Here is a 27300-nt window from a genome sequence, read left to right as displayed (position 1 = left end):
TTAAATTGTTTTTTTATTGTCCTTTGGCTTGCCACTGAGCGAGGCTTCCACCATTCCTCAGAGGTATTTTAGCCATTTCAGATGGAGAATTAAGACGAGCACCTCTATACATCTATCCTAGGCCTAAAACACACCCTCTGGATCAAATCCCATATTCCTCGCTTCCTCATCAATTATGAAGTGGAGCCAGGAAACAGTGTGGCATTGCTGAAGGCTGTCAGGCTGGTGAACAACCATAGAACTGCTGGTGAAGAGTTGCTTGACATGACAAATCACCTTGACCTAAAAATCACCCTGCGTTCTTGCTGCTTTCAGCATAAGAAAGCCACCTGCATCTTCTTACAACACAGTCTTAGAGTACATACCAATTTCTCACTTAGGTGTTAGCACAACGCTATATACTATACAGTATATAAGGCATTCTGTCTTCAATTTCACATCCGTAAGCAGCAAGGATTTATATACTTTATGGTGGAACACTTTATTTGTGTGGTGTTATATCTGCAATTACTCTATCTTCAGAAATCAGTGGTTTTGAATGGTCATTCAGCAGTTTGTGTTTTTTTAGCAGGAGCAAATGGTAGTCAAACACACCTCACAGCTGGACAAACTGCTTTAAAGTGTCATTTCATAAACCATCTGTCATAAAGGTGGAATAATGTGTACTTCACGTATTATTCTGTATAATTAGCAGTGGATGAGACCTATTTAGATACTTGTGCTAATACGACAATGTAAAAATACTCCCAAGTCCAGCCAATACAATTTAGAAAAAGTAAAGACAAAAGTATTTACACCAAAATGCCTATACCTATGTGTCAAAACTAGTCATTATATAGTATGTGTGTTCAATGTAGAGCCAATGTGATCAACAGAAAATTATTCTGCATGTATTCCGATAAATGATTAATCGTTGATTGTTTTTAAGCAAAGGGTCCAATCATTCTTTGGTTCCACCTTGTTAAATGCGAGGATTTGCTGCTTTTTCGGGTTTAAATAATTTCAAAGTAAATATCTGTGGGTGTTGGTCTGACAAAACAAGACAGCTGAAGACAAAGATGGTATTTATCCGTTAAATGAGAAAATAATCAACAGATGAATCAATAATGAAAATAATTGTTAGTTGCAGCCCTATTTCAATGTGTTACATGATTTATGTTATTGCATTTTTATTCCTGATGCATTAGTAGCTGATCTTGGATCGATCTTCAGGTAGTTCATATTATAGCAGCGCATCCAGGCACCTTTGGATTTAAAAGCTTCTCAGTTTCTCGTGTTCTTCTTTCACCACAACCATTTTACCACCATTGAGAAAGTAAATCAATCCATAAAGACCTACAATAATACTTTTCCCCTAATTTTGAGAGTTGGGGAAATTAAAATGCCTACTGGTCTATGAGAAGCATTATACAAATGTTCAGAAAATAATATGTCTCGGCCACAGGTCTTTAGTCCAGTTTATACACGAAGTGTTGAATGTTTTGCATGGCCCCTGGAGGGTGGTTTTCACTAGCTACCATTAAGGCTCTAACTCAAATAACAATCAGTCGTGAAAACCTGAGGTTTTAAAATTACAAAATGTGCCTTTCATATGAAATGGCTGCTTTCAACCATCTGTCTGTTCAATTTTCCACATTAATTTAACACAGGATGGTGCACTGATGATGATGAACCACACATAATTACTGCTAACAGACAGCTCTGCATGGAGTCAAATCGGAACAGGAGCGATATCACTTCATAAAATGGGATTGCACTCAACTTGCTCTGAACAGTTTCCTGGACCCCGATCCTGGATTAAGAGCAGAATCTCTCTGGATTACAGTTTTTGATGACCATTAAGAGTTTTATCCTGGGGTACTTAAAACACAGTCCAACCACATTATGAGAAGATTTCAGGGATTTGGACCTTCTGAAGGGTTTAAAGTTCATGCATTCAAGCATTTAGAGCACTTATCACTCACTCTGCACGCGCACGGGAAGCCGGCCTAGTCAATGGTGCATATTTAGCTGTGATGATGGAAGGAAGGAAGGTATTTTGTAGTAAGGGATTTGTTTTTCCTAATGGCTTACACTGTCATGTTGATCTTATTATACTCTCATTTTTTACCATGAACTGTCAGAGAATTTGACATTAAGCTCCAAGGCAGTTTCTAATCTTTACACAACATTTACCTTAGATAAATGCTCTGCCAGATTACAGAGTCTTTGCTGACATGTGAGAAATATTAGGATCAGTTGCATGTGGTTTCCATAGTTTTTTTTATTTTTTTTATTTCTACTTTATGTACTCAGTGCCATCAGTTTAGCCTATTCACTGTCAGGGTGAAACAGTAAACTGCATTCAATACCTACTCCTCATTGGCATTCTGAAACGAGTATGACTGTCCTCTCCGTAGGGTTGTCTTCTAGTGTGTCTTCAGATGGCTGTACAGGCCGATCCGTGAGCATTATTGTGGTGGTGATACTGAACATGTTGGCTTCCTCCAAAATGCTGATGTTGGTACGTCTATCCTCCCAGTTGATCCTCAGATCTCAGATCTTCCTTAGTTGTCTTTGGTGATGTTGTTCCATGGCTCTCAGGTGTCTGCTGTAGGTGGTCCATGACTCACACCCATACAGCAGGGTGGGGAGGACCACAGCTCTGTAGACCAGGAGTTTTGTTTGGGCCTTTAGGTCTCTCTCTTCACTATTTTCCTGAGTTTGACATTTGCTCCACTGGCACAGCTCAGGCGATGGTTGATTTCGGAATCAATGTCAGCTTTTGAGGAGAGGAGGCTACCGAGATAGGGAAAGTGGTCAACATTTTCAAGAATGGTGTTGTCCACTTTTTTGGTGGGCTGAGTTGATGGCTGATTAGGTGGAGGTTGAAGTAGGTCTGGGTCTTCTTTATGTTTACGGCTAGAGCCAGGGCCCTGTATGCCTTGGGAAAGGCATTCAGGATGCCCTGGAGGTCTTCTGCGGCATGTGCTACAATGGTGTTGTCATCCGCATACTGGAGCTCCATGATGGTGGTGTTCCTGATTTTGCTCTTGGCTTTAAACCTGTTAAGGTTGAGGAGCTGGCCATCAGTTCTGTTTAGGATTGGGATTCCATGTGACAGCTCTTCACCAATGAGGTGGAGTATGGCAGCAATAAAGATGGCAAACAGGGTGGGTGCCATGATACATCCCTGTTTGACCCCAGTTTCTACTGTGAAAGGCCCAGACTCAGAGACACTGTTGCTGAGCACTATGGCTGACATGCCATCATGTAGTAACTCCAGTATTCTGACATACTTATCATGGTAGACCACCAGTGTGCTCCACAGAGCCTGGTGGTCTACCGAGTCAAAGGCCTTTGTGAGGTCTATGAAGGCCATGTACGAAGGCTGCTTTTGTTCACTGAATTTTTCCTGCAGTTGACGTGCCGTGAATATCATGTCTGCTGTACCTCTGGATGGATGGAAGCCACACTGAAATTCAGGGAGTACTTCCTCAATCAGTGGTAACAGTCGATTGACAAGGACACGAGCAAGCTCTTTGCCTGTTATTGATTTGATAGGAGTGAGATGCCTCTGTAGTTTCCACATTCAGCCTTGTCCCCCTTCTTAAATATAGTCACTATAGGGGCATACCTGAGCTCTGACGAGAGTTCTTCTTTTTCCCAGACCTTGAGGAGTAGGGCATGGATGTGGTGCAGGAATCCACCACTCTTCAAGATCTCAGCTGGGATCCCATCTGGACCAGTGGCCTTGTTGTTCTTTAGGCTCCTAATGGGATCTTGGTTATGGTGTGAAAAATGCTCTTTCCATCGGACGTTAATGGACTCATTAAGCAGCTTCCGTCTGTTCTTTGAGCGCAGGGCAGTTAGGCCGCGGTAGCTTGGGCCATAGATGGCCTTAGTAGCGCTAAAAAAGCCTCTGGTGTCACCTGAGTCCGCCAGCCTCTGGATTCCCAGAGCTTTTTCTGTCCACCAGGCATTCTTAAGCTCCCTCACTCTACTCTGGACGTCCGCCTTGGCTTTGGAATGAGCCAATCTTTTTGACTGGCAGGTTATATCATTTTGCCAGGTGTGAAAAGCTTTCCTTTTTATGGAGATGAGCTGTTCTATCTCTGTGTCGTTCTCATCAAACCATTCCTGATGTTTTCTGGACTTGTACCCAAGGTTGGTTGGTGGAGGATGGAGGATTTGAGCAGACTCCAGTGCTCTTCGATGTCATCAGACTATTCCTGTTCGACGCTTTTCCCAAGAGAGGCCTGAAGTCGCTGCTGGGTGGCAGTGTCCCAACTGCTGCTCCAGACATGCCATATAACATGGAAAAATAATGGAAGAATAATTGGCAGATTAATCAATAATGAAAATAATTGTTTGAGTAAAATTAAATAAAGACAATTATAAAACAATAGGTGTGTATAGATAAATCATACTCAATGAGGTGTTTATTTAATCAAGGAAGTGAGAATATATTAGTGTCCTTTACTGTATGTTATCTAGTAGAGTCTCATGTAGAAAGAGGACTAAAACAATTTGACAACAGATTCTGCTCAGGGCAGATTAACTGACCTCCTCCATATGAGAATATGGTTCATCCATGTTTCTCAGCTGAGTCCCACTTCTACAGATGCACTGGAGACTGGACAAACTTGTCTGTCTCTTTCTCTCCCTCTCTCTCTCTCTGTCTGTCTACTCTCTCGCTGGCTCACAGCTCAGGCAGCTTGCTGGGGATAAGGCCTCAGCCACAGTGCTGTGACGGCAGATGGCATCTGGCTCAAAAAGGTTGGCACGTCATCGGGAAATGTGCTGCACCAAAGATGTCCTTTTTAATTAAAAGATTTTGATCTGTGGTGAACTGCAGAATGTTGGAAAAAATTAGAGACAGCATGTGGTCTGAAATTCAAGGACATGATATAAAAGGATAATGAAGAAATATACTGTATACATCTCTATAGTATATCCTCTTCAAATTCATACTGAAAACTCTGATAGATACTGATGCAGTCACCCTGATGCTGAGGGGGAGGACATTTAGAACAAAATACAAAAGGACGGAAAATCCATCCATCAAATTTTAACGTTCAATTTTATGTTAAAAGAAATCTGTCTTATCCAGATGACATCTTATGACTACTTTTTTGCACCTTGACTTAAAGTGTATGGCACCACATATTTATTTTACAAGCACTTAGAGAAGGTTGTCAGCACCGATGTTGTGACATTTGTACAGAGGTTTCTTGGCAGCCACATGAGAACTGTTTGCCCCTGGCTGGGCTGCAGACCTTCAAAGTTAGATGGACACAGGGGGAGTGCTGTGCTTTAATCCAGAAGGCGCCATGGCAGATGGATAAAAATATATGCAGGTCTTGTTCCCACCAGAGATGCTGAATGGCTCACGGTACGCTGTGCGTAGTCATCGAGCAGCATGGGCCTGGCTTTTAACATGTTTGCACTTGTCTTGGTAAATTAAAGAAACAGTCCCAACTGCTGCTCCAGACATATAACATGGTACATGTCAGGGTAGATCAACGGGCGATCCCATACCTCCCCAAGAAAGACATTTGAGCTGACTCATGTGGGTTGCTGGGCCCGCCAAGTACCGCTGTGTTGTTTCGTGGAGGCACAGCTGCTCACATGTGGATTATTCTGTCAGTCTCAGACAGTCATTGATTTGACAGCAAGTGATTTTAGTGCAGCCTCTCTGGAATTGTCTTCGGCTCCATCTTACATTTAACATGGTGAGTGGAGGGAGACTAAAGTTCACAGAGAAGCACAGAAAGGAGAAAGTTTATTATCAATGACAACTTTAGTGCATACGGTGCACAGTATATGACTGTAGCCGGGTTGCTCGGCTTTTGTGGCTGCTAAACCTGCACAAATACTGTAAGACAAAAAGAAATTCATAAAGCACCCGCAATTGTGAAATGCACACCTAACTGCGTGCGTTGTCAAGCAAATAGCATCTTGGTGCTCCTGTGCTATTTTCTCATATTTGAATAAGGTAATATACATATATTTGGCGCAAAATAGGCCCATTTCTATGCAAATAGACCTTGTTGCAAAAACAGTCCAATTCACGAAGATCAGCACTAATAGCCACATGCAGTTCCAGTTAATTTATTAGCGTCTTCAGAGAGTTGGTGGTAACTGAAGCGCACCCACAGTACTGACAGGCTGGGATATTAAATCCCAAATACGTTTTCTCTCTGTTAGGTTTAATTATGAAATTATTAATTCTTTTAATATAACTTAGTTTACGCCACTGCTAAATCAACAATTCACAACAAGCAAACCAGAGCATACAGTACACTTTGTAAGTACACATGAGACAGTGGCTTTGTTTATGATTCTACAAGTACTTGGTTAAGGTCAGATTACCTTCATGGTTGAAGTAGAGGACAGTATTGCAAGGCATTGCTATAGAGCTCGTTTATCACAAAAAACTTCCCACATTCCCTCTTTGACCAACTCGTTTCTACAAGGACTCAATGTGACAAAGTTTTTGTTACATTAAATGCTTTCATTTACTTATTAAAGTCAGCACGACTTGGGGAAGTCTAGTAAGAGAATGATCACCCAACAATAAAAACTTTCATTTTTCCCACATCATAGAAATAATACATATATAAATTAACATTTATATATATGTATTAATATATAAATGTTAATAATAATAAATTAACTACTGCACTAAGTTTAAGCTCTAACAAAGCATCGCATTTTATGAGCTCATTTCTAAGTACTAAATGCAGCTGTCAGTTAAATGTTATGGCGATCAGATACCATATTAAACTCTGAAAACTATTATAAGAGCTAATGTTTTACATATTTCTGTATGTGATAAGTAGCAGTAGTGCTTTATGAGGTTTTCTTTAAAACAATAACCACTACTTAAAGCAAATGCAGACATACGATAATGCACATTTTACTGCATTACAGACGTAGTTATGAAAGTAGATCTTTAAACTTAACTATGCATTGGCATTATTTCTGTCTTGTCCTCACTCCAGTTTGCTCTTCTTTCTTTAGGATTAAAAAAACATTAGCTTATGTGTGAAGGTTTTAATGTTACCTTCTGTGAACATCTTCCAGCTGATGTTATGAATTTTCTCTAACCTAAGGAATTCATTTTTAGGTTTGTATTGCAACAACCTTTAGTGTAATCCTTTTGTTAGGAAGAAATAAGTGAAGTTTTTACACAGGCGTTTGGTGCGACCAGGCACGTGTTTCTCTTGGTAGCAGATGGGAGTCTGATTTAAACAGTGACAGATCACTCATATTGCCATTGACACTAATGGCTGTGCAATTGAGTGGGGACACTGGGGCACCAATGCAGTCTTACATCCATGTCCAATCAGTGCAAAGGAACGCAGCCTGTCACAATAATTATGACAGAACTATTGAGAAAATTTTTTGGCGACAGTCTCACTGTCCCACTAGTGTTCCCCTTGATTGGCCTTGGTAGCTTGCAAAGTCATTGTCATTTCTCACAACTTCATTACTTTGTGGCACAAAGCAATTTCCATCGTCTGTGCTCTTCTCACTCTGTTACTCCTAAAGGGAGTTCACGCCATATGTGCATGACAACACCCTGTTGGATAGACAAGGTGATGTCTTCCAAGAGTGTCTTTTAGAGTTATCTCTCATTGTAAGAGTCGTATCCATTATTTTAATGATTTAGTTATCTTGAATATGTCTTATTGCTGATAGGGAATTCAGGTGAGTGTAATGGCTGCTGACTGTGGCCTTTTAATGAGATGAAATGAGAAGTGGCTTGCTTTATTATTGCTCGGCTCATTGCATTTATAATCTTACATTTTCATTTTTCCTCAACTCAATGAAGTTTAAGCTCACATCAGCTGGCTGAAATGTTGACTACATATTTAAGATGCTCTTTTAAGCGAAGGAGTAAGCTGCTTTTTAAGCCTCACCCCACTCTCAAATGAAAAATACATACTTCTACAAATAAAAGTCTGACATTTGTTGATATGACAAATGTTCACTTAAAAAAGGTATTAATAAAATAATTTACTTAATTTATCAAAAGTGACTCAGTATGCAGAATGGCCACAACAAATTTGAGGTACTTGTAATTTACTTGGGTATTTTTATACTTACTTCATTCTTGTACTCCACAATGCAGAGGAAAATATTAAACTTTATTTTATACTTAGAGATAAAGTTAGAATAAGCTCCATGTCAACCAATTTACACATTAATGCATACATAATAATAATCCAATGATAATTTCTTCTGCATTATGAGTACTTTTGCTATTTAAAGTACATTTAGTGAATAATACTTACTTATATTGCAGTATTGTTTTTGTTATTGTCTTTTACTTATGTAGAGTGATCTAAATAATTCCTCCACGGCTGCAAAACTCTCACACTGACTGGCACACAAACACATGCTCTCCATGTGGCGTTATCATAGCACTTAAACATCAGATGAATAGATTAGTGTTTTAATCTCACTCTGGATCTAAGGCATCTTGCGCCCTAGTCCTACACTCAGCCTGCTGTGAAATATTCCATCCACTGAACTGTAAATAAGTGCTAACAAGATTATCAGATTACCCTTCATCCAGGCTATACAGCGACTGCTGGGCACAGTAACTGCAGTGATGTAAAAATCCCTGTAAAATAATTGCGTTAGGAGGCACCATTTTAATGCAAATTTTCTAAAGGCTCACAAAGCTCAAGGGCAGCCTAAAACACCTTCCAATTTGCAATATGAAATATATTTCTTTGGTCGCTGCTAAAAAGCCACACTGAATGTAAAGAGGGCAGTGGGAATGGGTCTATAGTTAAAAAAATTCTCCAAGTGTTTTCTCCATGTCTCTTAAATAGGCTGTCTAGAAACTGGGCCACATTTAATTGAATTGACAGAAACAGATTAATCCCAGAACTTTTTTTTAAATTATGTATTATTCTCATGAATCAATACTGTACTTGATTGTACAAGTTGGAAGAAAAAGTATGATGTTTTTAAATTATACAAAATTACATTTGAAATGGTTTGCTGATGTTGAGTAGATGATACAGTATACTACATTTTCTTTGGTATTGCTGCCATCGTTTATACCACAGCAGTGATACAGTGAATTTATTAAGGGAATATATTCCCATCCTGTTGACTAGTTTTTGTTTTATGATAGTGGTTTAAACTGGATTTAATGTCCTTGCCCAGGTACAGTGAATGGGTGGGGCTGAACCAACAGAGCAAACAAAAGGGACGAGCTCTCTCTCTCTCTCTCTCTTTCATCCGTCACTATAACAAATATATTTATATGCAAATTAGACTGTGAAATAGAATGATTCAAATAGCTTGATAGGAAAATGTTATATTTAATCGGTGGGGTTTGAGTCATCGAGAGGGAAAGAGATTGCTGGAGATGCATGGGGATGCGGGTGGAGGTGGAAGCGCAATCTAAAAACTGTCTCGTCCCTGTCTCAGTTATAGTAACCCGGTGAATTGCATGCAGCAGCCAGATTTGACTTGTGGTTTTTTGTTTAATACTGATTTTGTCAATACCGAAAGTAAAGTGCAGGCACAGAATGACCAGACTCAGATCTAAAGGTGATTTTATAATCTGCTAACACAATATTACATATACTTTAAGAAACTGCAGTACATTACATCTAGTCTATATCGACGACTTTCACTTACTGGATTGTTCCAGTGCCACCGGAGGTTCCGTCGGATGTCCCTCATTTTCGGCCGGACGTTCCTCACCTTCCGCTTTTTTTGTGTTGGGATTCTAAACTCCGGTCAAATCGGGAAACATCCTCTGAGCTAGAACCGACAATCAAATTATATTTATCTTTTTCTTGAGTAAAAGTATCATTGCACACTTGACAGCCATTTTAATTCTAGAGCTTGCCTCCCTACGTGCACATGTTCCACTAAGTTCCTTCCCGAGGCTATTTTGCAGAGGCACTGTACCTGCGTCTGGCGTTTAGCGCCACCCAAGACGATTGTGATTGGTTTAAAGAAATGCCAATAAACCAGAGTATGTTTTTCTCCTATCCAGGAATGTTGTGTGGACTAGCCAGACCCTCCTCCACAGCGCTGTGTAGGAAGGTCTGGCAATGCAAGACTACATTACATTCATTAAGGCTGACGCTTTTATACAAAACGACTTACAATAAGTGCATTCAACCATGAATTCATAAAATAACTGAATCATTATTATAGAAATCATAAAGTGTGAATTGGCAAGTGAAACTTTCTTTGGGAAATAAGATAAGCTCTGTCCAAAGCAAACACTGTGATTGGCACGTACTTGGTGCTGTTTGTCTGTCCAAATGTGGCAGTAACACCTGCCTGTTCACTCTGTTTGTCTGCTAGTGTCTTGTCCGGGTTTCTCTCCGTCTGTTTCATCTGTATCTGTCTCTCTGTTTTCTTGGTGTTTGTTTTTCTGCGACTTTGGCTTTCTACACAGCCGGTTCTTTCTTTGTTTGCTCTTCTTTTTCTTTTTTTTTGGTACTCCCTCCAGCACTGCCTGTGAAGAAAAAGTGAAGGGTCCATGCAGTCTGATAGCAGACACCTATAGCACTATAATAATAATAATAATAATAATAATAATAATATAAAGCATTTATAATTATATAAATTGGCAAACACTTTATACCCCTATTTAGCATTTATAAACAGTACATTCAATTCAATTCAATTCAATTCAATTTTATTTATAGTATCAAATCATAACAAGAGGTATCTCGAGACACTTTACAGATAGAGTAGGTCTAGACCACACTCTATAAAGCCCCAACAATTCCAATAGTTCCCCCAAGAGCAAGCATTAGCAGTGGCTATTGCGACAGTGGCGAGGAAAAACTCCCTTTTAGGAAGAAACCTCGGCAGACCCAGACTCTTGGTGGGCGGTGTCTGACGGTTGGGGTTATGACAGTACAGGATGTAGCGTGGCACAGCAGAGCATGGGTGGACGCGGTGGACGCAGCAGGACGTAGCCGGGCATTGCAGGGAATCGCAGAGCGTAGCAGGGTGTAGCAGGTCCATAGCCACAGCTGCACCCAAGACCCAGGTCTTGGTGTCACCCTAATCCGAGGCGATGTTCTGGGCGAAGAAGAAACATAAGGACTCCGGGGAGTAAACTCCCCAGAGCTAGGTGAGTAACAAGCACTTCTAAGACAGGATGTGCATAAAAGGAAACAAAAGAAAAGAGTGTGTCATAAGAAGGAACTTCCTCGGCAGTCTAGAATTATAACAGCATAACTAGGAGAGGCACTATATTATTGATTATACGATAGGTAAATCTGATGACTGTAAAGAGAAGCAGAGAAAAGCAGGGGTGCTGTGTCTGCAGCTATGCACCCTGCCCCGCCGGTCTAGGCGTTCACTGCAACTCCTCACTCCCTAACTATAAGCTTTATCAAAGAGGAGAGTTTTCAGTTTAGTCTTAAATGTAGCGATGGTGTCTGCCCCCCAAACCCAGATTGGGAGCTGGTTCCACAGGAGAGGAGCCTGATAGCTGAAGGCTCTGCCTTCTCTTCCTAATAATATTGCCTAGAGGAAGCATATATAAGGAGAATAGAATTGGTCCAAGCACTGAGCCTTGAGGAACGCCATGGTTAATTTTAGCGTAATTGGAGGGTTTATTGTTAACATTAACAAATTGCGATCGATCAGAGAAGTAGGACTTAAACCAGTTTAGTGCGATTCCTTTAATGCCAACAAAATGTTCCAGTCTCTGTAAGAGGATGGTATGGTCAATAGTATCGAATGCCGCACTAAGATCTAATAAGACAAGTACGGAGACAAGTCCTTTGTCTGATGCAGTTAGAAGGTCGTTAGTAATTTTCACCAGTGCCGTCTCTGTGCTATGATGCTTTCAAAATCTTGACTGAAAGTCCTCAAATAAGCTATTGCTATGTAGAAAATCACATAGCTGATTAGCGACTACTTTCTCAAGGATCTTGGAGAGAAAGGGAAGGTTAGATATAGGTCTATAGTTGGCTAAGACCTCAGGATCGAGGGTGGGTTTTTTTTGTAAATGTTTACATAAACATTTACATTTACAAATGTTTATGTACTGTTTATAAATGCTAAATAGGGGTATAAAGTGTTGCCAATTTATATAATTATAAATGCTTTATATTATTATAAACTGTTTATAACGCAGTATAATGTTTGCAAATGTAAGTATTAATATCTGTTTAGAAGTGGAGACTGACACAGGTGAGTAGCCCTGGTTAAGATCACATTGCAAATGGTTAGCATTGCTTAGCGTAACATTTAACAATAAAGAGCTGGAAATAGACAGCCATGCTTTGTGTAGGACTGCCTTCCATGGCTGCCAAGAACTGCAGACCAATGGATTATCCGTGTTACACAAGGACAAACATTAATACACACATGAGTGTGTACAAGAATATGAGACATACAGTACAAGAATATGAGATGGAGGAAGTCTCCATCACAGTCCTCATGCTTACACATGCTTAATAGGGGGACTTACATCTTACATCTCCATTTTTCCCACAAGCTGGTTTGGGTTTGGCAACTAGCAAACTGAATTAAGAGTTTGTTGGCCATTAGTTCAGCTCTTGAGCATTTTCCCACAAGTAACAGAAATACTGTAGGTGCACACACACACACACACACACACACACACACACACACACACTTATAATTATTTTGGTTTTATTTAATCCTAAAGTAATATCATAAAACCAGCAAAAGCTTTTGTAACTTTCGCTTAGTAACATCAGATTATTTTTCTAACATAGAAGCCTAAATAAATAATTAATAAATAAAAAATAAATAAATAATAAATAAATAATAAATGATTTCAATGTCAGATGTGAAATGTGTTCAATCAAATGAACCTTGTGTGAAATAGTCCCATATGTTAACCACACTCCCAGTACAATAATTTTTTTACAGTAAAATCAAATACAGACTACAGTGTTCAAATCAGACTGTAGACAAGACCAAAGCTGAATACAGTGTAATAGCACAGCATCACATGTTGCCATGGAGCTACTGTACAAAGGTTCACTGATGTTTTCTTTTTTTAAGTCCATCTCACTTTTATCTTCAGATGTATTTATGTCCTCTGCCTTTGTGTCTCTACATGTTTGTTTTCTTTTTTTCCAACAGTATTAATGTTAATACAAGTCAAATTAACAATAATAATAATGAGAAAGAGCATGGTATACACAAAATGAGTAATGAACAAATCCTTCTCAGAATAAAAACTCATCTTAATTGCATATCTGTCTGTCCTGGAAGAGGGATCCCTCCTTTGTTTTGCTCTTTCCTGGAGGTTTCTTCAAAAACAAGAGTTTTTCCTTATCTAAATTGAGGGTCTAAAGGGTGTTTAAGGCTGTACAGATTATAAAGCTCCTCAAGGCAAATTTGTGATTTTAGGCTATAAAATAAATAAAAGTTGACATAACTTGACTTTTAGAAACAGCAAATGAATCACTGTTTTGCTCATATGGATGGACATCACATTACTAACTTAACATGTATTTAACTGTCTCTTCAATTCATTTTCTGTGATGGGCAGATTGGTTCCTCTGCCACAGCAAAACCCAGATGTGTCCAGTTGTGTAGTCCTTATGACAACCACTGACCAATCTGCCAACCTTCCCTGCTCACGCACATGCACACACACACACACACACACACACACACACACACACACACACACACACACACACACACACACCAGCAGTCTTCAGAGTGTGTGCTGGACAAAATCTAAAGTCAAGCATGAATACAGAGGCTGACAGGCCAATTATCAGATGTACTCTTCGTTCTGCATCCCCACCTCTGAAGGGAAGCAGATGTGAGAATCCTGTCGCTTTCACTCAAGCCGGTACAATGACATGGCCCAACAACAAAAGGCACAGCCTTCACAAGGAATTGAGATGGACAGAGTTGTAAACATCGTATTGTCATACAGTTTTATCTGGTGGGTTTTCACATTTTCAAGCTTCAGAAGATATGATGTAGTGTTGAGATGTCAAAATGTTGAAATGCGTCTGACTATTCTTTCAACTAACTTTCAATTGGAATTTCATTCCTTATAGATGCTTTGTAGAAATATAAAAATGTCCAGAAATGTAATGTGCAATATTACTGTTTTATCACAACTACTCTTTCCATTCTAGGAATCATACTGCATGTCATAAAACAATTACTGAGGTTTAATGACCTTGAAAAGACATGACATAAACTGAAGAACATCTCATTGTTTCATAGGTGAATGTAGTACCAGCATGTGTCAAAGCCTTGACCAAGATGCTGTACTGTCCATACTGTCGCGGCATGCCTGGGCTGAAACCCTGTCACAACTACTGTCACAACGTTATGAGAGGCTGTCTCGCGAACCAGGCAGACCTAGATGCTGAATGGAACCTCTACATCGGTAAGAAATAAAAGATTCTGCTTCAAATCGAGTGCCCTTGCACCTGTTTCTCTGTTTCTCTTTGTAATATTTTAAGGTTTGTGTGTCTGTCTGCCTGTGCGCACACTCGTACTTCTAAGGCTGCATGTAACTTTTCCAAGGCAGTGTCTTTGAATAGTCTCTGTGGGAATTCAGTAGGTTGTACTGTGTTAGATTCAGCTTTAAAGGATTTGCAGAGACAAAACTGAAATCTTATTTGTGCAACCATTCCGTCTTTTTTCAGTCTGAAATGTTGTTTGCTGTTGCTGGAACCCTGGCATAGTGCTTAAAGCTCTGGTCCCTGCTGTTTGGGATTGATAAAGGAGAGCAGATCCTAGGCAAACACATTTTCTATAGTGTTTCCAGCTGAGCTCGGTGAGTAATATAGCACTTCAGTTAGGCTGTAAGTAGCTGGATGCTCTAAGCCCTCCTGTTAAATGGATACCAAGGAGGCACATAGAGTGTTCCCTCTGGATCTTTTGTAGGCCAATACTTTATTTGTTATGTACCCCAGTCGCATCCTCCCACCCACCCTAACAGATTTTTTTTTAAATGGGGTGACGTTTTTTTTAAGAGGCATCACTGAAGACAATGTGTCAAGTGAACTGCACTTCTAAGCTTTTGGCTGTTTTGTGACAGGCCTGTCATTTGAGAAACCATCAGATGACGTACCGCTTGTTCTCTCGCATGGCATGTCTGAAGTCTCAGATCAACACAGGCCCCTGTGCACTGAATGAGATGTCTCGCAGCTTTATGACATGTGTTAAAAAGTTAGTGTCTTGTTCGGTTGTGAAGAGGCAAATCTATTGCCGCAACGGGACGTTCTGTTTGACAGTAATGGGAAGAGCTGTTGCAACAGAATGATGAATCTGGTAAGACAAAAACACCCTTGGGGTGTAGAAAAAGTGTTGTTTTTTTTTTTTTATTATTTTGTTCCACTTTTTGTGCAGACATTGTTTTTTGGTTTGGAAAAACAATGTTGTTGGGAGTATTATAATTACAAATGTAGAACCCAAAGGATGTTTATTTTCACAATGAAAGACACATTTTTTTATGTCTACTGACATTTTGTATTCATTATCTGTTGCTAAAGAACTTCGATTTGCTTACGGTGCAGCTTGCAAGAAATATTGATTTGTCTTTCAGAGACAACTTCTAAATGTGTCACAGGTCAATTATCGCCACTGGAGCATATCTTTGCATTATAGAAATTTATGGATTGAGCCCTTACACAATCTGTCATTGTCGTCCCTTTAAATCATCACTTATTAGAGAAGGTTAGATAAGAGGCACAGCCTTCAATTTTTAGGAGCCCTCAATGACATTTACCTCTGGACTTTGTTCATAGTTAAATGTTACTATCGATATCATTGATTCGAAAGACAATAGAAAGGAGAGCAAGGCTTTTCATTTAGTTTTAAGAGAGAAGATGAGTTTTGAAAATTGTCTATAATCTTTCTAAATCCAGTTGAATCAGGGACATTTATGTAACAAATAACATTCTTTCTTTTATTAAAAATGGACAAAAAAATAGAGGAATGCCAACTTGGCTAAACTAAAACCAGATAATATTTTTTCTCTCTCTAATGTACAAAGTTGAGCTTTCGTCATTCTTACTTAGTGGAACAAATCAAAATTGAAAAGACTATTGCAACATCTTTTTTTGGGGCGAGATTTCGGAAGATATGACTAAACACTAAATAAGACGAGGTTGACAGATTTATATTACGATATATTAAAGATGCAGTAGGTAAGACTTATCAAACTAACTTTCTTTCATATTTGCTGAAACTGACGCTATGTTCCAGCAGAACTACATGAAGCAGGTAATTTAAAAAAAATCTGGCTCCTCTGGTACCACCTACAGCCTATAGTGCAGATTCACCAATCAGGGCCAGGGGGGGTGTCTAACTGTGTGTCAATCACTGCTCAGGCACACGCATTAATTCTCCCTTGTGGGGGGAGGAGCTTAGGAGACCGTAGGGGGGGAGAGACTGAGAAGTTGTTGATGTTCAAATTCTTTGGCTAAAACCTGGATCTTCACAATCCTACCTACAGCACCTTTAAACATTGTAAATGTATTGTTAGATTTAATTAAATACAGTAAATTAGGGCTGGGCAAAAAATGTGATCCCGATATATTTTCCCATTTTGATCGATATCGATATTTATCACAATATAAAGTTTTTGCTGACACTGCCTGTTCAAAGTGCATACTGAGTGAAGCTGGAAGAAACCAGAGGTTTAATTACACTTTAGAATATAGTTTATTAACATGTAAAATAAAATAAAAAACATGACTTTACAATATGCAGCACGTTTTTGGACTCACATTACACTACAGAGCAGTAGTGCCTTCTACTGGCAAAATAAAATTAAAAGTAGCCCTATTTTCCTCGTACAGAGTCATCTTACAATTATGTCTTCCTTTTTTGTGTCTGCAAAATAAACAAATGGAAACTAGGGGAGTACTCAGTTTTGGCTACATTTCTTTTGATTTTGTTAACAACCTAAAACTACTTAAAAGCAACATATTAAATGTAATCAAAAAACAAAAAAAATCCTGCCAAGAAAGCTTTTCAAATGTTTGTAGAGGTAGCACAAAACCAAACAAAGAGTAAACAGATGCATATGTAAACAAGTGTCTTTTGCTATACAATGAGATTTAGAGCTTGTAATATTCTTGCTCCTTTTTGAATATTTTTCATATGGGGCAATGGCCGCAAAAGACGACACGATTGTTGTTTTGGTACAGCAGCTACAGCCCAGCTAATGCTAGCGCTGTTAACAGCAGACAAACTACTACAGTGCCTGACAAAAGTCTTGTCGCTTATCTAAGTTGTAGGAACAACAAATAATAACTTGACTTGTAGTTGATCAATTGGAATCAGAAATGGTTTATATGAAAGGCAAAGGCTTCTGGATTATGCTTATTATACCAAAATAAAGTGTTGTATCATTCATTGAGTTTTATCATTGAATTAGGACAGAAAGGTCAGATTTGGCTTGGACAAAAGTCTTGTTGTGTCTTTATATGATTCAACCAATCACAGATTAGAGTTTCACCTGTGACAAATACTGTAATTAACACATTCCTGGGTGTGTATAAAAAGACCTCCAGCACACTAGACCTTCATGTGAAGTGCAACCTGACCTCTCACAACATGCCAAAGATTCAACCACAGACCAAAGTGCTGATCATCAAGAGCCTGAAGACCAAGTCTGCTGCTGAGGTGGCAGACATCTTCAATGTATCCAAACGTCAAGTGGAAAGGATAAGAAAAAGATTTGAAGAAACTGGTGAAGTTCATGACAAGTCCAGGTCAGGCAGACCCCATAAGACAACTGTTCGAGAGGACCGTTTGTTGCTTCGACAGTCCAGGGCCAGCCCTTTTTCTGGGCTGGCCACCAGAAACCCCTGTATCTATAACAACAGTTTGTCGAATTCTCTCACGCAGTGGCCTCCATGACCGAATTAGTGCTCACAAACCAGCATTAAACAGAAGACAACTAAAAAAGTGTGTTGCATTTGCAAAGGCCCACAGCTTGGTGAAAGGATGGACAGTGGAAAAGTGGCAGAAGGTTGATTTTTCTGATGAATCATCCATTGAACTGCATCCCAATTGCTGCAAATACTGCAGAAGACCTGTTGGAACCCGCATGGACCCAAGATTCACCCAGAAAACAGTCAAGTTTGGTGGAGGAAAAATCATGGTTTGGGGTTACATGCAGTATGGGGGTGTGCGAGAGATCTGCAGAGTGGATGGCAACATCAACAGCCTGAAGTATCAACAAATTATTGCTGCCCATTACATTCCAAACCACAAGAGAGGGCAAATTCTTCAGCAGGATGGCGCTCCTTGTCATTCTTCAGCCTCCACATCAAAGTTCCTGAAAGCGAAGAAGGTCAAGGTGCTCCAGGATTGGCCAGCCCAGTCACCAGACATGAACATTATTGAGCATGTCTGGGGTAAGATAAAGGAGGAGGCTTGGAAGATGAAACCAACGAATCTTGATGAACTCTGGGAGTCCTGCAAGACTGCTTTCTTTGCTATTCCAGATGACTTCATCAATACGTTATTTGAGTCATTGCCGAGACGTATGGATGTAGTCCTCCAAGCTCATTTTCTTTTTCCCAAGGCACCATGACTTTACGTATGCTCTGATGTTATTGTAGCATGTTTGTGTATTCACAATAAAGTATAATTTCTACCGTACATTACTGTATTTTTGTATGCGACAAGACTTTTGTCCAAGCCAAATCTGACCTTTCTGTCCTAATTCAATGATAAAACTCAATGAATGATACAAAACTTTATTTTGGTATAATAAGCATAATCCAGAAGCCTTTGCCTTTCATATAAACCATTTCTGATTCCAATTGATCAACTACAAGTCAAGTTATTATTTGTTGTTCCTACAACTTAGATAAGAGACAAGACTTTTGTCAGGCACTGTACTTTGGACCAAACTCTTTTTCAAGAATGTGTTAGGTGTGGTATTAAACATAACTTTAGCTAACAGAAAACCCCTACAAGGTTAAAATTGACTAACTCTAATGTGTAGAAACTCCCCACCCTTAATACAACATTCTCATAAAAAACAGGCTAATTTTGTACCACCAGAGCTACGTTCAATTATAATATACAGTGCATACTGACCTACAGACACGCCTGTAACATTTATAGGCGTTTTTTAAATATCATGGCAGAAAAATGGTGGTGCAATTAATACATGAATAGACCCAACCACAATGTTTGTTTACAATAACTTCCGGGGAGAAAACTTCTATCCTCCTCTACATACAATATATCGGTGCTGAGCAAAACGGGGATGAGGAATAACTAGATATAATCGTATCTCATTCTTCTAAAATGCATGTTTGATGCTTTTATATGTCAACACTTTTACTAACATTAAGGTGGAGACCTAATTTACCTGTTGGGCCACAGACAAAAGAAAATGACACCACCCAAACTAGCAGTTAGTCCGACCGGCGGTGAGATGTTGCTGTTCGTAATGCTAGATTTGGTTTATCAAAGACGCTAGCAAATCAACAGTACAGAAAATATCAATGTTGACGATTTAACATATCTCCGCAATTCAAATCAACTGTCATTTGTCTACCCAGAAGTAATTTTTGTGTTAGCATGATGTCATGGTGATTCGGTCTTAACTAGCTGCATTCAATGTAATGCTTTATTTAATGTTTGTATTATGAGTTTGCTATATGGAAATATGAGCTGTGATTACAGCGATGAAAACAGAAAATGAACCCTGCCTAGAGTTTTCTTCTGAAATTGGTTAAATATAACAATCTGGCTTATATACATTTTTTCTCACTTTGAGTTAAATTGCTAGGTAATGATTGGCAGTGACACAATGTGTCAAATTAGGTAAGCCTTTTTAATTGAACAAGTGTGAAGCCCATTTGAGCCAACTCTGTGTGTGTGTGTGTGTGTGCGTGTGTGCGTGTGTGCGTGTGTGCGTGCGTGCGTGCGTGCGTGCGTGCGTGCGTGCGTGCGTGCGTGTCCTTGACTAATTTCCAGCTCAATACAGTAAAACAGTGGACTTGACAAATACGATTAAAGATATTATTTCTGTCTTAGTATTTGTGTGCCTTAAAGAAATGGTTTAAAAGAAGGATTTTTTTTAACACAGTAAAACTATTTTTAGACCAACCAGGCATTAATTAATGCCATTAGATATTCACAAAACAGGGAAAACATATTGTCATTAACATAATTAAGCATTTTTAATAAGTAATTTAGACCAAATAGAATTATAATATAAATGCAGACTCTAAATAATAAAGTTCTGGTGAAATGGCTGTATAGCACTGCACTACTGCAAACCACTATTGGGACTAAAAATTACATTTTTAAAGCCAGTTTTCAATCATCACAACATGGAGCACAACAACATTGTATGAACTTACTGCTGTTTTTCTGACTTTTCTGTTAAACATTTATTGAAATATTATTTGCATGTTCCCTCATTCCCAAAACACATGGTGACAAGTCTGCAGCTGCTGACAAGTCTGTAGAGAACAATGGAGCACCCCCACTCTCAAACACGAAAAACTGATTTGCAGCAACACATGAAAGTTACATCACATGGCTGATTTTCTATTTTGTTTGAAAAGTGAAGATCAGGATTTATTTGTCATCATTTTACCACAGAAAATATGTTTTTTTTATCTGATCCAATACAGCAGAAGACACATGGTGTCTCTGCTAAAAGTGTAAAACCAGGAACTCTAGTTGCAACAGCTTAGTAGTACTGTTTATTGTCATGCTGGCACTAAATGTCTTGATATTGAATAACATATAAATACGGTACCTGCCTCATTGGGCATAAATGTAAATAAATTATCAAATAAATGTACATAATTACTAAGCCATTGAAAACATTGCAGCATTGAGAATAAAGCCTGCTACCCTGTTTTGACATTTTCCAAAATAGAACATGATCTTTAATGATAATGCTGTACTGCACTATTATCGTGCACATTCACAAATACTTTTAGTTTTTAATTTGTTTTTCACATTAATACTAGATAAAACTAGAAGTTCAAATATTCATTTTTTATTCCCTTTCTATATCACTTAGTGGCTTTGGCTTTTGGAATTCATAGTTGAAAATAAATGGGATAGGAATAGAGACATAAAAGCAATAACAACAGAACATGATTTTATGTCAAGCCAGTAAAGTCAACGTTTTTTCAAGTGCTCTAAATGCTGTACAAAGCCATTAAAATGTCACTTAACATACTGTAGAGCACTAACACAGAACCAGAGGAATTTATGAGAAACACTGTAACACCAAACAAATCAACAAGACTTACAAGTTAGAGATAAAAATTAAATTCTGGGCAATCTGACAAATTGATAACCACTTGATTATTAAGATGCCGGTATTACACTGCAGGTTTTACAAGCATTACTGGGGAGAGTAAAACAAATGTGCCACTACTGTATTTATTCCTGAAATCTGTGTAACATTGAAACAATAATAACCTTGGTGAATACTTTGATGTAGCCTACATATCACTATGCGGAAGGAGACAAATGATTACAGCATCCCTGTCATACATTTTAAAGTTAGTCACAGTACAGTAGTTTACAGTTTGTAAAGGTTACCGTAACAACTTCACGCCTTTCTACCTGCAAATGGAAGACAGACTGTCAGTGAACAATGAGCATAAACCTGGGGAAGGATGTGATTTACCTGCTCGTCCCCGTGTTGGGTGATTTTAGGCAGGTGTGTGTGTGTGTGTGTGTGTGTGTGTGTGTGTGTGTGTGTGTGTGTGTGTGTGTGCGTGTGTGCGTGTGTGCGTGTGTGCGTGCGTGCGTGCGCGCACACACACACACACACACACACATAATGACTCAGGGAAGGAACTCATGGTTTGGCCAATGGGTGATACCACACCATCAGTCACCTGCCATCGTGACAAATTTACCCAGCTCTGCATCATGACAGACACATCATTATCATTTTTCTTGTCAGCACCTTGTTAAAATACCCTCAGAGAGAGAGAGAGAGAGAGAGAGAGAGGGGAAAGACACATGCTGTTATTCACACACTAGCAGTTTTTCAGGCTAACATCATGATCAATGCCATTTTTCAGCTACACATGGCCAAAATTGATGGCAGGTTTTAATTTACTTTTTGATAAACCCTTTCCCCAAACAGTGATTGTCCAATCATACCTTTGCAACCATAACTAGCCACGGCAGGCTGTGGATTTCTCTTCATGCTGAAGGGGTGTTTGTTGGGCTGTTGTAAGAGAAATACTTCATCTAAAGAGTTTCAAGAGTTTTTATTAATTTCCAAAACCAAAAACATGAGGGTAAAAAGGAATGGTTTATATGCTCTAACGTAAGATGCAATTGTTAGCATGTTTAAAGCCATGCATTAGCATATCATTAACTAACTAGGTTATATTATTATGTGGAATTACACATAACGTATAAAAAAGAAGCCAGACTAGCAAAGACACCATGTATTTTTTCCACACTGTAAAACCTGTGTGGATTTGGGAGGTTACCGCTCCAGCCCATGTTACCAGAGATGGCGTTACATTCACCAAACACAATTAGTCCTCATCCTGAATGCTTATTTTCTTGTAACGTTAAAAGTGAAAACATACTATTGGAAAATCTAGTAAGGAAGCTAAGCAGCCAAACCGTGTTATGTTAGAACAAAAGTGTCTATTCTGTCATTTTTTCTTTGTCATACTTAGAATCCCAGGATTAACTACTGTAGCTCTAAACTGCAATACAAGAAAATCTCTTCTTTATTTCCCCAGTGTTTTAGCCTGATATAATGTAAGTAGCCATCAAGTGCCCTTTTAAAACATCTTCTACAAGATTTAATTTTATTACAAGTAAACTTAAAATTATAAAAAGTCCATTGGAGACCATTTCCAATCAACTCCTGGAACTAACGTTAGCTTAATTAGTTACCTAGCTACAGCTGATAAAATCGGCCAGTTAGAGTTGTTGTTCGCCAGCAGCAGCAGCCATCTTCTTTGTTTTCAAGTAGCAGGGAATTCATGCAGAAACCGTCGCAACTCTGCCGTCCTTTTGTTAAGCCCGCCCACCGACTCTCTACACGATGTGATTGGCCTGACCAGAATTTGTTTTTTCCAGCTCGCAAGCCAACGGCGAGTTGCTAGACTGACCCTGGCTGCGTCTAGATTTCTAGGCTAATTGAATGTGACATGCGAGGATGGAAAGATTGGCAGGCATAGCAGCAGTAACTAAGGGGGCAGGGCTTAATTTACTGTATATACAGTAAAAATAATAAACTCATTGCATTAAATGAGAAGTGATTTGTATAGCCTACCATTGTGTTATTGTATTACAAGCACTGGGCTGTCTGTCTATACGTTTTTTCTCCTAATTAAGATATAGGCTTGTGTTGTCCTCTGTTGAGTCCTTTGACACCACAATGTAAGCGATCCTTATTGATTTTATTTGCTCATTTTTTTTAATTGCATGGATTGTGTCCCAGTGTAACTGGACCTCCCCACAACCTCCCAGTTCATGAGAATTCAAGGCAATATTTTGTCTGTCCTCCAAGAAGGACTTTCTGTGATATCTGTAAGATTATGAAGATGAACGCCCTGCCAGTGCTTTACTTTAAATGACGTCGATAGCTTGGCAGAAATAAAGCTCATACTCTGCTTTTACTGCACTGTGTAGCCTTTAAGATGTCTATAAATTATCTACCAGTCCCACTGTAAAAGCTCTACAGTGTCACTCAACATCCACAATGCTTTACCTATTACTACCTTAAGAGTAATACAGTGGTCTTTAAGATTCCTCAAGTATGACAAAACATACTGCATCTTTAAGTGAAACCTGAGACATTTACCAGACAAAAACACACCAACACACACACACACACACACACACACACACACACACACACACACACACACACATACACTGGCACACTCAAGCTGACTGAGTATCAGGCATGATGGTCTCAGTAACAGATATGACACGAACAAACAAGCTAGTGGGTTCCTGCCTGTCAGAGAGCTGAAGGCTGGATGACTCACTTAGCCAAGTGGAAGTGATCTCCATATCCTCAGCATAATCAAGAACCAGTATATTTTATTTCTAATTGCTACTGGCTGTGCAGAGTCTGCAAGATGCTTTTCTGTACATGTGGCAGGAATGCCTACACAGCTATACTTAATATAAGCAACATTTTTGTAATACTGTAAGTACCACAGCTGATGGCCAGCTGTGTTTTATTTAATAGTTATATTGCCTCCACACACACATGCACACTGACTGTTATTCTTACCATATTTTATCCTCACTTTTTATATTAATGAAAAGCATACAGTACTTGTTTTACACAATTATTACATTTGATGATATTGCATTTTTTAGACTATTCAAAATTGCATAAACCCAAAGGAATTGTTTGACATTTTGGTATCATGGTATCAATATAACTCTTGGCAAAAAAAGCAAGCAGCCATATTTCCCAAAATGTCAAACTTTTTCTTCATAGTTACAATTTTCCAAAGCATTAATTTTGTATTTTATTGCGTGATTCCTTTCTTCTACCTCCTGGGCAGCCACACATTTGTACTAATTTTATGTGTGACAGATACATTAGAGTTCAGTTGGTAATCCATTACAGTGAACATCACATGTGCTTTTAATGTTTCCTTTACCGTTACACTGCTATAGGAACTAAACAAACAGCAGCAAGGCAGCACAGGAAAATACATTCATCCAGCAGAAGCACTAGTGTCTTGCAGCTGTAGCAATAGAAAAAAGTGTTAATGTAAAAAGACATACGAGTTTATATGTGAGGAACAACAGACATGGTATCTGAGACTTCAGATGGACTAAAGTAATCCAGACATAGCCGAAAGCCAATAAAACAGAAAAAAATGTGTTTGTTGAGCTACAGTCCAGTTGTAAGTGCATGAGAGAATGCCTGTGGAGACAGATATGTTGGCAAGTTAGCGAGTCTTTTGCAATTGATTCACGTCTTGCAACTGCAAACTGGAAAAAGTGTTAACTGACTTCAGACGTCTTTTAGCAGAGTGATTTTGGCAGTGTTTGTGTTTAGAAAAGGAGTATTCTGAGTAAGACTGAAAGGGTTGTTTCACACTTGTTACTCAGATGATAAGTTTTTCAACATAAACACAAGGTTTACTTTGGATGTGTTTAAAATGTTAGTTTAACAAAGGTGAAGAATACAGGTTCAAGGATATGGCAGAGGCATAATATGTTTGTAATGGCTTATTTAGTGTTTCCCCTAGGATTTTTTCCAGAGGGGGTGGTGACTGTCCCCCAAAAATTGTTGAGCGCCGGAGGGGGGCTGTGGACTGTGTCCGCAAGCGGTTTCAGGAAAGTGGCTGCATGTGTCCATGGCAAGTGCACAGAACATCAACACCAGTACAAGCCTACAGCTGTCTGTGGACACAGAGTGCAGAAAGTGTGTCATAGCCTCCCAGATGGGTGAACTGAGACTCCGTTTCCTGCTTGTCGGTTAACGGTTAATAATCAGTTAACATTAAATTTCATTGTTTTTTTCTTTTGGAAGGCTGGCTGCCAAAATCGCCACATACTAGCTAATTAATTAGCCCGAAGTAAATGCTGTCTATCAGTAAACAGAACTGACATGGTGGCTGGCATTCCGGTGTGTGCGGCAATTTGTGTGTCGGCTCGTTCCCGCTAAGCTCTGACGTGCAGACAGCTGAGAAACAGAAGAAAGTAGCTGCAGCTTCACCAAAATGAAGACTGAAAAACAGAACTATTTTGATACAAACATTTGCTTGCTATGTGGCGGATAGCCCTCTAAAATTTACCTGCATTTGGCAACTGGCGAGTGTTCATTTCGGACTCTGCACAAGACCATTAATGTAGGCCTATGTTACTCAGCAACAGGTGAAAATAGGGACAAGGTTGTGCAACTAAAGGTAAAATGAACTGAACTTTCAAGGCGAGGAACGAGAAGCGAATTGCCTGTACAGTATGTGCCAAAGCTGTGAAAACAACTTTATCTCACGCATCCGTTTTTTTGTGTGTGTGAGAATATAGCATAATTATATAATTTTGTCATTCTTTCAGGGGGGGTGGGGAGTCGTTTTATTTATTTATTGTCTCCCCCAAAACTATGGTAGGGGAAACACTGCTTATTGCATGTTGCGTGTGTTTTCATCTAGTGAGACTAGATTAACTGCTTCATGTCTGCTTCTAAATATATTCCATTGCTTGTTTAATACAAACCATTTGTAATCTTTTGCTATTTTTCCAAATTAATTTTAAAATGACCCACATGATCATTCACAAAAGGTTTTCTGGTTTCTGCCCCCTAAGGTAAAGATAGCGATAAATGCCCTGGTTTGATTTTTAATTTCTGCCTTTGGTGACTCCTTGTGCGGCATTTACATTAAAAAAAAAACGTTAGTGCCGCTTACAGCAAAGCACATAAACCTAATCATTGGGTGTCTGGTCTCCTTAAGGTATCATAACTTGTAACTGACACAAAGTCACATTAGACCAAAGCCTTTTGAATCTTATTTCCTAAAGTTTTGTGTGTATTTCTTAGTTTTTTTCACACAAATTTATGAAACACCTTAACACAGGCTTTTTCACTGTTTGTGTTATTGTAACCATTTTACTGTCGTCACAAAAACAAGCTTCATTGTTTAACCACAGCAAGCCATGCCACTCTTTTCTCCAAAATATTGATCAGGTTCAGTGTGTGACCTTTTGTGGCTTCTGCAAGGAAGTAAATGGAAAGTTAAATACGCTGTTTACATGCAAAGACTAATACCGAAGACTGATGGGTGACTCAGCTCTCTTATTGAATTATAGTGTGCTTATTGCGATTATAACTTTAATACAAGTTTGGTCTATATCCACGACTTTCCACTTCCGAGATTGCCCCGTTGCCGCCGGAAATTCCACCATATGTCCTTTTCGCGCGGATGTCCGTTACCTTCCACTTTCTTTGTGTTGTAATTTTAAACTCTGGTCGATTTATGAGGACTATGGTTAACTGCTCCTCAGATCTCTGCAGGGTAAATCAAGACAGCTAGCTAGACTATCTGTCCAATCTGAGTTTTCTGTTTTTCTGTAAAATAACTTTTGAACGCACATGTTCCACCAAAACAAGTTCCTTCCTGAGGCTATTTTGCAGCGGCACCAGAGCTCCGTGCGGCACTTAGTGCCGCCCATGGCGATTGTGATTGGTTTAAAGACATACCAATAAACCAGAGCACGTTTCTCTCCCATCCCGGAATGCTGTGTGGACTAGCCAGACCCTCCTCCGCAGCGCTGTGGAGGAAGGACTGTCAAAGCGAGACGAATACATAATTAAGGTGTTTACACGATAGTTTCAATAATACAGGTATT

General features: G+C 39.1%; 1 protein-coding gene across 3 annotated transcripts in view; it reads left to right on the top strand.

Moving 5' to 3' along the window:
* The window catches only part of gpc6a (glypican 6a), a 161023-nt gene that overhangs the window by 84877 nt on the left and 48846 nt on the right, over positions 1 to 27300 (top strand). For all 3 annotated transcript variants that reach the window (XM_031324366.2, XM_031324365.2, XM_035999480.1), the window contains exon 4: positions 14215 to 14380. In XM_031324366.2, the coding sequence (XP_031180226.1) occupies positions 14215 to 14380 (166 nt within the window). The remainder of the gene's footprint in view (positions 1 to 14214; positions 14381 to 27300) is intronic.

The sequence above is a fragment of the Sander lucioperca genome, chromosome 3 (assembly GCF_008315115.2).
Source record: "Sander lucioperca isolate FBNREF2018 chromosome 3, SLUC_FBN_1.2, whole genome shotgun sequence".
NCBI lineage: Eukaryota > Metazoa > Chordata > Actinopteri > Perciformes > Percidae > Sander > Sander lucioperca.
Note: the sequence above shows the minus strand (reverse complement) of the source record. Positions and strands in the feature narration are given on the sequence as shown.